Raw genomic sequence first — 12,753 nt, 5'->3', positions numbered from 1 at the left:
TTTTTCATATGCAGTAACATCTACAGTGTTTATTTCTATATTTATGCACACAAATATGTACATAAACACATGCACAGGACTATTTAGCAAAAAAATGTTTCTCCTTCCTGCAAGAATGGGAATGTATTCCCTTTCTTCTTCCATCTGTATCAGCTCCATCCTCTCCCACCCATCTCCATCTGACAAAGTTAAAACCTCAGCATTCTGTGTATTAGAAGTCTTGCAAGGTATCCACTGTGAGCAGCATTGTCTTCTGAATTTTGCGTAGTGAATCAGTTTTGCTGTCAGAGATCATCAATCTGGCTCCTGGTCTAGCAGACAGGCTGATTCCAGACTTTTTTCCTGCTCCCTGCCCTCCCTTACCCATAAGAATTAAATGGGATGTTTCCCAGTAGACAGGAACTTTTCTCAGCTCCATCAGTGTTCTGTATCAGCAGGATCAAGCTTCGGTGTTCACTGAGGGATGTATTTGCCTTTAAACATAGAGGGGAAAACTGCTGTGCAGCATCTGGCACACATTTAATGCTTCAATGTACACAGCTGAACTGATACATAATAAAGAACGTACATTGTGCTTTGTAATATTAAAAATCAAACCTGATGTGAAGTTGTCACATAGCAAACTATCATTAGTAAAAATTACGAGCCAATAAACTCTAGTTAATAATAACTGACAATACTTACTAACAAGCATGATAGGCAAGTAGCTGCACAGTGTCTTGGATGCTGTTCGTAGTTGTCTAACTCAGTTTTTCAATGTATCGTTTGACATCACTGATCCTCAGCTTCCCCAACCTTGAGATATGTAGCTGAAAAGTGCCATGTGTGTGTTAGCATTGAAAACCAAATGTCTTTGATGGGTAAAATGGAGCAGGCTGTCACAAAAAGATTGATTATTATTATTACCATCAAAATGAAAGTGAATAAATGTGTGAGTGGAGAAAAGTACAGCTGACATATTCCACTCCTTCTTGGTCTGCTCTTAGTATTTTGCCACTGAAGTGCTAAACCTGAAAAAGCACGTTTGCTGAATTTCTCTAAATCGATCAAGTTGTAAATTTTGCTGGTTTTGAAAACATTTTTTTCTAACCTTAGTTTCCAGCGTGTCTGCTAACTGAAGCTACAAACTGACATTGTTGCAAATAATATTTAGATCACTGGCATAATTAATTTAAGATAGTAATAATAAATTAAAACATAATACTTTAATAAGTTACATCATAATACAGAAAAGCATAAATTAATTGGACACATGAATTAAACAGAGTATTAGCTTAACATTCCTCCACAATTTCTTCTGCTTTCCCTTTTTTCATGAGCACAGAAGTGCATTGGCACAAAGGATCACTAGCACAACACAGGTAAATACTCATCAAGAGATTGCATTGCTTTTACATGTAGTTAAGTTGCGTAATGAGGATTTCTTTATCCCTTGAATCAGAAATGGCATGGACTGTCTCCAGTTCTCCTCTACATCTTTTTTATTTTCATGAACAAAATGCAGGTTTACTTCTGCTCACACAGAACTGCGGGAGCAAATGATTAGCCAAAGAAAGTGATATGTGCATGGCACACAGTAATTTAGGCCTGTAGCAGCATTGTTGGACTAACACTACTTCAGGGACATAGTAGCAGCTCTCTGTGTGTCTCTTCTTAGGCCCAGGATGGGTGGGAGATGCATAAAGTGCCTTTTCTTCATCATTCCTTTCTCTCCATGCTTTTTTTCCCTAAAGGTCTATGGAATTACTTCTAAGTGACACTGTAATGTCAATGCAAGCTGATAGCTCTTCTCCTTGAGGGAGTCAGCTGCCGGCAGTGCCACCAGCATTTTCCTCACCCCACAGAGCCAGGAGGGGCTCTCTGCATAGGCTCATTTTCTGTGAAGCAGCTGGGATTTTGCACACAATAATAGTCCCGCACTACACAGTAATGAAAACATTTTGTCACTGCACCACACAACTGATGAGGTTTGGAACCAAGAAATAGGTTATTTCAGTTACTGAAAGAACAAGTAGGCCATAGAAGACAAAGGATGAATACAGATGGTTCGAAGGATTTGTAAAGCGACCTTCTTACATCCTTCCTCTCTTTCCTCCTGTCTTTCGTCCCTACAAGTCTGCACATCCAGTTTAGCTCTGAGTGAGCCTTTTGCAGGAGTAGGCTTCTGAGCAGCAGAAGAAAGTAACCAGCCATGCTCAGAGCACTGGTTAATGGCCTTTGAGCCACCTCCCTAGGTTTTCTTACCCAGCAGCTGCCCATGCTGTGCAGGGCAATTCCCTGCCAGCTGGTTGTGGGCACTGGGGCTGTGTGGGAAGCCTCCTTCCCCTCTGCTCAGTGTGCGCACCGCTGTGCTGGCTCAGCGCCTGCCTTCACAGCAGAGGAAGAAACACTGATCTGTATAGAGCCACTTCTGCTTTCTGTATTGCCTTCTTTAACATCCTCTCTGGTGGCTGTAGGCTGCTAACAGTCCACCCTTTCCCTGACAATAGTGCCCTTTTGTGAGCACTAGCTGTTAAAATTAAGCTTGTTTCTCAATTGCTTTTTTATGGCTTTGTAAAAGATTTATCCTTGCTTCAGATATTGTATAAAATCTCATTTCAGTTGTGGTTTATATCATCACCATTTCTACTGCAATATTTCAGGTCAGGTCTCAATCTTCCATCTTTAAGAAGTCTCCACACTTTTTATATTGTGTTAGACAGACTTCATTTTATTGCAGGTGTTCTTTTTCTTAAGGCAGTGGATTGTGACACAATAGAAAAGAGGGAAACCTTTGTTAAAGTCCCATTGGTAATGCACAGCTATCAGCCTTTGAAGAGATTTAACTGAGAATAAGTCCTTTTCACTCCAGCTGTACTGACCTCCATCTTCTAGAAATCATAACAAGGGACATTTTATGCCACAGAAGTTAAGCATTCTTTTAAAATGGATTATATGCAATATCCATTTCATAGTAGTAAAGAACAGAGGATGACTTGGGGCCTGAATATCTGTTCAGATGCTGATGTAAGCCTGGAAATACATTTATCAAAGTCAGTGAACTTGTCACTCCCAGGAAAAAAAAAACAATCAAAGCAGACAGTGGTAGCTCTTCTTTTCTATAGTGGAATAGTTTCTGAATTTCCTAGGCCAGGCCATTGTTCAGCTGACTGGAAAGAACAGTATTGTATGATAAAGTCAGAAAGTTCAGAGTTGTGTCTAAAGCCTAAGCTAGATTCAGATCTCACTGGCCCTGCTTTTACCACACTTTAAAGTCAGTAGTATAATTCTAGTTATATTTGATTACCACTGGAATTACCAAAATGAGAATAAGGCATTTTCTTAATAGCAGTATTGTAGATCAGCAACTAAAAATTCTCAAAATGAACTGTTCTTTTTAGTTTCTTATAAATAAATGCATTTGGTAAAGCGAGTAGAGCCTAAGGCTGTTTTGTTGGGGATTTTTCTTTTTCAAAGTTCACCTTTCTGCAGACAATCACATACACAATGATATTTGGGGAAATAAAAAGAAAAAAAAAAGAGTTGCATTAGATTCTGAAATGACTGTGATAGCCTCATGGCCTTTACACTTCAATTCCTTTGGTTCTCTCCTGTTGCATTCACTGAAATGAAGGATACACTAACAGTGTGACTACGGGATAATACATGGAATGGCTCTTGTCTTTTCTGTTAATGGTAATTTGAGAAGCAGATTGTATTTTCTTATTCATTCTTCTTCAAAACAGTGTTGATTACTTAATAATTTCTTAGTTTTACAAATAAGAGTATAAAAGGGCTCCAATTCTAGGCGCTAACCAACTTGGTCATTGAATCAAAACATGCAAATCAATATACAAAAGCCAGTGCAGCATACTGCTTTCCCCTGCTCTCAGCCTCCCCAGTGAAGTCACAACTCAGTTCATCCTTCCTAACACTTTCTTCCCAAAATCTCCCTGAGCAAGCTGAGGTCACCTTAAACTCTCACAGCAACAAAAGCTGGGTGCAGTATCTCTGTGTGGTGTTTAAGGAGAAGTCAGAGTGGGAGTACAGTGCAAAAATAAATGTTTAGAAGGTGTAAGTGAAGAAGTGTTACATGAGCGGGGAGGAATGGATCTCATCCCACTCACTCATGTTGCCAGCACTAGGACAGCTTTGAATTAAAGCATCCTGAAGCAGTGAAAAGGACAGTTACACATACAGAGAGTCCTCCCTGACCTGCTATATCAGCAGTTTCATGGTTTATCGCTGCTTATGTGACTGGCAAAGCCCATCTTTGATGCCTAGCCCTGTCTCAGGTTTTGCAAGCTGCCAGAGTGAAAGCCAAGTCAGACTTCCTGCTCCCTGGGCAGAACCACCACGGGTGCCTGTGGCAGTGTTGCCCTCTCTTCACAGCCTTCCTTTTGAAATGAAGACTGTCGTCACTGCTCAACTTTGTGCTATACATGGATCTGCTACCTGCCCCACAGATGCTCAGGGCCTGTCTAAGAGATTGGGCCCACAGGCACGCAAAGCATCTTAGTGGGTTTCAGGAACAGGCTCTTTTGAAGTGAATCCCCTGATTGCTGCATTTTACATCAAGAGCGGACTCAAAATACATGAATTGACTTTCTTTTGGATGATGCCAAACAGAAGATGTGCATAGAAGCACCTCTGAAGTGTAGTGTGAGTTCATTCCAGTGACGAGGTTAAAGACAACCCGAAGTAAAACCGTGAAACACTCATGTGATGGATGTGAGCTCCTTAGCACCAGTGCTTTTGCTGTACAGATCCTATCCTACCAACTATGCTACTTGCTAATGTAGATGTTAGGCAGTGCAACTCTGCCCTCTCTCAGGACTGTGACTGAGCTTGGCCCTTTGGTCTGAACGTAGGGATGGTACAAGGTGTTTTTAAGGTGCCCCCAGTCTTAATGAACTTCTATAGCAAAGGCTAGGCTTTCTGGAACACGATCTCACCTGTCAAAATCTCAGTCCTGTTTTTCCCTTGCAGAATAGATCTGCTGAATCTTTTACCCCCCGTCTTCATTCTGCCACAGAAGAAAAATATTCTTCCTTCACTCCACAGCACTCATCTGTTTAGTTTGTGATTCTGGGCAATATTTACTGTTATGTGTATGGACTATTTGAGGTCTCATCTCTGTTAAAGCTCTAGTATATGCTAACCTGTTAAAGAATAAGGAAGAAAGATGTGAGATTTCTCATTCCAGACTGAGTAGCTGCCAGAAACTTCTCTTGTTGTGAAGGATTTATGTCCATTGCCTCAATTTATCTCTAGTGCAGAAGTACAGTATAGAGAAGGGTGGTTCTTCAGGTAGCAAGAATTCATATCCTCTTTTATAGATCATAATCTGCAGCTTTGATCATTTGAGAGAGAAAGGTGACTGTATTTGTATTGGATATTCAAAAGTATGAGGTGCTTACTGCATGTTTCACTAAACAGGCACTTTTTTCCTAAATTATAAGCAATTTCTGGTTTGCAAACTATGTGTGGTTAATAACCATAAGCATTTTCAAATTCAACATCAAAATTGTATCCAGTCTTGGTTGGAAATACAAGCCATATAGCACCATTTCTCTTCTCTGTCTTCATGATCAACATTCTTACAGTGAAATTCGCCTTGGTTAACATTAGGCATCTAAAATGTAGGTGTCTACATCAGAGCTAATCATCATCAACTCTTTTTCTAGTCAGTGCAGAGAAATATGCACTTTCAGGGCACAAGCTGTCTAATTAATTTTGCACATGTGCTTTAGGATAAGATGAATCATTTCCTCAAAGTGCCTGCTCTTTCCACTGACTAAAAAGGAAGTTAAGAAAATTAGATGATACATAAATGCATACCTTTATCACTCACCCTAAGAGGCAAGTTTTGAGAGAATACACTGAAAAACTCAGATTTTTTGAAAAATACAGGAATTGTGCAGTAATATCTAGATGCATTTACTAGGAACAAGCACAGAAGTAAATCTGGGTAATCTTTTTCAGTATTTACTTATTTTGACTGTGACAACTATGGACGTGTATCTGACATACCTCACCGGTTATAGATTGATCATGTAGTTGTTTTATTTGACTGATATGTTGCAATGATCATCACAATTTGTGTATGAAATCAAACCAGGGAACAAATCACTAAGGGTGTTAACTGCCAAAGCTACATCAGCTTCCAGGAGCGAGAAGGGAGCTGCAGTGATTTGTCCAAGCTGAGCATCTGGTACATAGTTATCATGTCACATACGTCTTAAATCACGTTAGTCCACTTACGTTCAAACTGTGATACTGTAGTTGTTTGAAAATGTAAGTATTTAACCTATATCAGCTGCCCTATAATGGGGAGGCAAACATATTTTCATTGTCATGTGTTACTGAAGGAATGCAGTAAAAGCATTGTTGGTGTCAGGGATCACATTCCTATTGAAGCCATTGAACCAGTAGGAATTTGAACCTTTTTATTCAGTGCAAAAAAAATAACTTGACAGCACTCTCCTTACACGTCTTGATAGGGAAAGATGTGATTTGTCCCTCTTGCTCTTCGCCAGCCCCCCACCCAGTAAAATAGTAGCAATGGTGTTTGATCACTGATCTTAATGGCTGTTTGATTGAGTCCAGTGAAGGGTGGCAGTCTGGTCATGGCTTGGGGGAGGGGAGGGTGGTTTCTTTGAGGGTCATTTTAACTTATGTTTTGCGTTTTAAATATGATCATTTTAGCTACAAACTGTAAATAGAGATTGGGGAAACAAGAAGAACAAAAGGATAACAGATAGATTGACTATTTACTTTGGTACTTTAAAATAATGAAATTAAAACAGTTTCGACAAGATGCTTGTGCCGCACCCCTTCGATTTTCCCTTCCACTTTGCTGTAGAAACAAATTGACTTACTGGAACAATAGAGCTGGGAATCAAGCATTTCCAAGTCTTAATACAGATTTAGGTCCCGGGTCCTTGGATGTCTTTGTCCAGATTATTATTCAGCAACTTGTCTCTCATCTCCAAAATGTGATAATTACTTTTTATTGCACCGGGAAAAGGAGCTGCAAGGCTTAGTGAATGTTTGTTCTGTCTTTTGAACAAGAGGTGGGATCTGTAAAGGCAAGAAGTTTCCAATTTTTCAGGACAGCGCCTAGAGCTAAGATATCAAAGCAGGAAAGGAGGCAGATCTATAAGCTTCCCGTTACTTACTGAGTAACCTGCACTGCATGGAAAACTTCTGGCTGTATCTTATTTATTCATTTGGAAGGATGATAAAATGCTTTGTGAAGATGAGTACATGAGGAAAACAAACAAACAAACAAACAAAACGAAAACAATACGTACTTGGGCTGCAAGCATACTCTTTCTGAATAAGTGATATACTACCAAAAGTAAAGAGTCAAAAGGACTCTTGTACTCTTTACTGGCATGAAACACAAGCTGTGCATTATAGCTACTACTGTTAGTTTCTTTAGTAAAAAACAGCTTAAATTAACACCATTTTCTATTGACATAATATTCTCTTCTCAGTTTTGATTCTCAGCATGTTAAATAAGATGCATTCCGTCACTGAAATGGCAATAATATTGATACAAGCCACAGGTTGACATAGTTTTTGTCTAAATCCTGTCGCTGATCTTGCCATATCAGTACTATAGCTGCTGCACATCATGGTTGTTGCCTTTTTGCATCACTTGATGTTATGTTTTGGTTAAACACTCAAGGGCAGCCTTGCTGTCCATTCTTGCTCTGTTCTCACTCATGCCTGTTCCCAAAGTCTTTAGCATATCACTAATTGCTGAATAACACTCAGTACTTGACCACCTCAAGGGCAAACAGCTTTGATCCTAAGAGGTGAAAACCCAGTCTGATTCAGAAATTCCCTGTTTATTTCAAACATAAAGGACATCAGCAGGTAGGCTTTCTAGCTAATGTTTAACCATGTGTGACCTCCTTCTGAATTTGTATCCCATACTTAATTGCTCTATTTGATAAAATACTATACTACTGTTACTGCCTCATACAGAAGACAGATTACCAGTTCATTACTTTACTCACTTTCATTTTGTCTTTTTCCCATGATTAAGCACCTGGAAAGTTATAGCTATTTTATCAGAGAAAGACTCTCAACATATTACATGTTACATATTTCAGAATGTATATCTATCTGGCTATGAAAACACATTTCTAGAGAAAACAATATGACATTGTTTTTTTCTTTTTTCTTTCTCATTTGTCTCCCATAGATTGTGAGCGTGGGAAAGCATGTTAAAGGATACCATTATATTGTTGCCAACCTGGTAAGATACTTTCCTAGAATTATACCCCTGCTGCATAAGTGAAGCATTCAGCTTTACTTTGAAGTTGTAGCGCTTTTCACACGACATTTGCCGTTTGTCATTAATATGTGGTTGCGCATAATACATTCTTTATGGTGCGTGAAAGAACTTGGTTTTGTTGTTACAGCCATTTAGACAAGAAGGGCACAATGTTACTCTCAAATTTTATCAAAATCAGTGTAGCATAAAGGACTGCCAACAGTATCTTGTGGCTGAATTAAAATTTACAGAACTACACTATGATTTTTGACTCATCTTTTTAATATTACTAACATAACAATTCTCAAAGTAACTCTTCTACATTCTCCAAGGAACATTCATTTTGCTGTAAGATCAGCTATTTCCAGTCAAATTGCTAGTTCAGTATTTTCACTCTAAGTCTAAACTGTGTATTCGGACAGATAACGTTCAGGAGAGGGAAAAAAAAAGAGTAAGTGCAGTATTATTAAAATAACCTATTCTTTAAGCCCAAATACTTGCCTGGCAAAGCACAGTGGATATAAGACAGAGTCTAATGTATGCTTTGAATTGTTTTCTTTTTACCCTCCCTCAAGGAATTTTAGTTGACATGAAATATTTATTGTGTTCTGCTGTACTTGTACCTTAACTTAAGATCACTTCAGATTATTTTTAAGACCTCAGGCGTTTTAAATGAGACATGTCTATTCTCTTAGGTCTTACAAATCAGATTTTCACAAATTTATAGTTCCCCAAGTAACTTTTCCCATATAAAATTGTTGCTGCATACAAGATACCTGAACTGCTAGTGGGATATACAGTGGAGATAGGCATATCTACTCATCTGCTTCAGCAGGGATACATGTTGATATCTGCTGGCTGTTCAATAATGTGGGTAATACAACTTCCTGATGTGTCACCTTTCATATTTACTGTCAGTATCCTTTAGGACATAAATCAAATCTTTGTCTTTAACAGGGTATTTTTATCCCTGGGATATTGGGTCAATAATCCACTTTCCCTCCCAACCCCCCAAATCTTTCTTTTTCAAGTGTGACAGTACACCTCTGATTGCACTGATAAATGCCAGTCAGAGAAATTTTAAATAAAAATAAGATAGCTCTGAGTTAGCGTTAGACGTAACAGCTAGGAAAGTATGATTCATGCTTGCTTCTTAGCTTTCTTTAGCAGTTTGCATTATGCAGTTTCTTGAAGTTCAGTTTTGTCTCCAAAGGCAAATTTTACTAAAGGATTTGTCTTCCTGTATGCTGAACAGATTAGCCTGAGAAACTAGTAAATCAGGAATCATGTGTACTTTATTATTTCTTTCAGTGTTGCGAGTCACTCTAGGCTTTCAATATATATAGCAGATCTGAAAGCTACCACCATCCAATTTCACAAAAGTGTGATTCTGATATTATGTTTTCCTTGCACTAATGGTGAGATCCTCATGCACTGTCTATGCCTTGTAATGTCTATTACATTACCTCATTATCTCAGATACCTTCAGTCTAAACGATGAATCCTGGAATAAACTAATTTAGGTATTTGTTCATTTTGTAAACATGCAAAAACCACGCATATATTGGTTAAAGCACTAGTGCAGTGCTCATTCAAATCTGCTGGCTTTAATGGAAATTGGATTAAGGATTTAATATTCTGCAGACACTTTTCAGTTATTTGTTGAAGGCATTTCTTCAAAAACTGTCTGCCATTCCCAGCAATGTGTTGCTTAGCTGTCAAAACCACGCTAGCAATAATGCTGGAAATTTATTTCTTGGTTTTGTTTCATTCTTTATTACACAATGGAAATCATCAACAAAGGTTCAACATTAGTGTCTAATGGAAACCTGCTGCTGTACGCTCTTATGCTGCCTTGCTGGCCTAGAGCAGATTGGACCCACAGTGATGTGCAAGGACAAACAAAATCTTAAATTGATTTTCTAGGGATTCAAAGATATTTCATTGGAGAGGTTTATGCATGGAGGAGCCAATGTAACTGGATTTCAGCTGGTAGATTTCAGTACCCCAATGGTAACTAAGCTGATGCAGCGCTGGAAGAAGCTGGACCAGAGAGAATACCCAGGATCCGAGACCCCACCAAAGGTACTGGCTGATCTGAAGCACTACCAGATGTTCTATCACTTAAATGTCATAATTCCTGATTAACATTGTTGAATACATGAATGAATACCTTAATATTTAGGCAGAAGAGAAGGCAGTTGATCTTACTAATACTAGCAAATAATTATGTCTATCCTTATGATTGTATGACAGAAACACAAACTGCAACACTTTTCAGTGATGTACTTTTGTGTCCTTTGTCATGTATTCTCCGACTTCACTCCTTTACTGACAGGAATTAAAGGTCAAAAGCTTAACTGACAACTTAATTTCAACCAGTTTTACATCAATTAGTCTAATTATCTCAATTCACTTAGAGTGCAGAGCTTTCCGGACAGCTGAACTCTTCTGTAGATGAGATATAACTGCAATTGTAAATTTACTACCCTGAAATTTCATTTGGAGTTTCCTCTGGAAATCCTATCCACCTCAAAACCTGGTGTAGTAATCACTCTCAGGCACAACCTTACAGTGACATTACATCCCAGTGTTCCTCTCTCTTAATCCCTCACAGATGGATAACAAAATATCTCTCACCTATAATTTTCTTGGCAGGCACATCACAGTGTAGCTGTAAATATGACTTCATCAAAATAGTTCTGGTATTATATGTACTAATGCGTATCAAACCTAGTCGAAACTGGGATCCTTTGTGCTGGGCACTGTGCAAAGATAAGCAGTCAGCCCTCCCTTGACTGGGATGTTGGTGGGTTAGCAAAATCCAGAGAAAGTATCAATCAACATGGATACAAAGCATAGCTACATAATTTGGTGAATATTCAAGAAATTTATGTCTGGAGATAAAAAACAAACAAACAAACAAAACCAAGGATGCTGTGGGCTATGGAGTGCAGATATCCCCAAGTACTGGTGACAGGAACAATTTAGCCTATAGGACTCCTTGCCACATGAACAGGATTGTGCTGCCTCCTTCTGAGAATCATAGAATCATAGAATGGTTAGGGTTGGAAAGGACCTTAAAATCATCTAGTTCCAACCCTCCTGCCATGGGCAGGGAACACCTCCCAGTAGACCATGTCATACAGCGATTAATCTAAATCGCACATAATACACCATGGATAACAAAAATTTGAGATTATAACAATAAACAGTGTCCCAGAGAGGTTATAGTATATAAGACAAAGGAAGGGAGGGAAATTAGATTTTAATAAATGAACTTAATTTTTTTAAGTTCCAGGGCATATCAATAGCAGCCCTGGGCATGTGAACAACTCCTGGTGCAGTATGTTCATCAGAGGACCGTACTGAGAAAATGCCCCTTTGTTTATGTGGCTCCAGGCTAACATCTGTTGAAGACTTGCTGTACACATTTCATTCGGCATGTTCTCAACCTAAAGCAGTTAATATAGTTAGTGTAGAAACATAGACCATTCAGTCCCCTATGTCATTCAGAGAGCCAATATAGGTTTTTCCAATAGGAAACACATAGTCTTAATCGTTCTTAACAATTCCAATAGCCTGGATGTCTGCTCATTAGCCATGCATTTTTTGCATTTGTATTTTCTCAGTGATTACTGTTCCTTCCTTTTCTTTTGAGTAAGAAGTTGGGTGGGTGGGATTATTCCCTAACACATAAGACAACTGGAAAAAAAAAAAAAAAAAACAAACCTTACATATCTCCAGTTCTTCTAATAACTCTTTAGAGGCAGATTTCTCTACCCTTAAGAAATACAGTTTTAAAGCTGGAGCTACTGAAGTGTACTTTTCTCAGTCCTGTGTTTGTCCCTTAGGCAAAATTACTTTTGATTTTGAGGAGAATATTTTTCTAAATGAAGGTGCAGAAACTGATGCATAATGAATCAAACTATAAAGATCTGAGACAGCTCATTTTTGTAGACATGCCAATTCTGAAGTGGTATGTTTGTCCATCTATTTAGTATACATCTGCATTAACATACGATGGAGTACTCGTGATGGCTGAAACTTTCCGTAATCTTAGAAGGCAGAAAATTGATATTTCAAGGAGAGGAAATGCTGGTGATTGTCTTGCTAACCCTGCAGCCCCATGGGGTCAAGGAATTGATATGGAGAGGACATTAAAACAGGTAAGAGCAGGCTTTATTCTGGTGATCTTTTAAATACTGGATATAAGTTGTACACTATGATTTTGAAGATACTCTACACAAGTATATACACGAGGGTAGTAGTGGGAGAGGGAAAATTTATTTTTCATTTGCCATTTGGAAACAGCTGGGGCTATTTTGGTTGTTTTGGTTTATAAATTGGAATGAAGGAAGAGGGCTACTACTACTATTTGAAACTACTATTATTTTTATTAAGATAGCTGGGACTTCCTCCACTGAACTGGTGAGCTCATTTGCTGTTTTGTGTATAACTTGGATGTACAGATATTGTCATTT

The 12,753-nt window shown here is 38.5% G+C and overlaps 1 protein-coding gene across 12 annotated transcripts in view; it reads left to right on the top strand.

The window, feature by feature from the left end:
- GRIA4 (glutamate ionotropic receptor AMPA type subunit 4) overlaps positions 1–12,753 on the top strand; it is a 215,589-nt gene that overhangs the window by 131,234 nt on the left and 71,602 nt on the right. For all 12 annotated transcript variants that reach the window (XR_003989982.2, XR_003989983.1, XM_030475921.1 and 9 more), the window contains exons 5-7: positions 8,198–8,251; positions 10,196–10,354; positions 12,271–12,438. Coding sequence is in view for 10 of the 12 variants with exons in the window: in XM_030475921.1 (XP_030331781.1) it covers positions 8,198–8,251; positions 10,196–10,354; positions 12,271–12,438 (381 nt within the window). In the remaining 2 variants the exon portion in view is untranslated. The remainder of the gene's footprint in view (positions 1–8,197; positions 8,252–10,195; positions 10,355–12,270; positions 12,439–12,753) is intronic.

Source organism: Strigops habroptila, chromosome 2 (genome assembly GCF_004027225.2).
Source record: "Strigops habroptila isolate Jane chromosome 2, bStrHab1.2.pri, whole genome shotgun sequence".
Classification (NCBI taxonomy): Eukaryota; Metazoa; Chordata; class Aves; order Psittaciformes; family Psittacidae; genus Strigops; species Strigops habroptila.
This window is presented reverse-complemented; position numbering and strand designations above follow the sequence as displayed.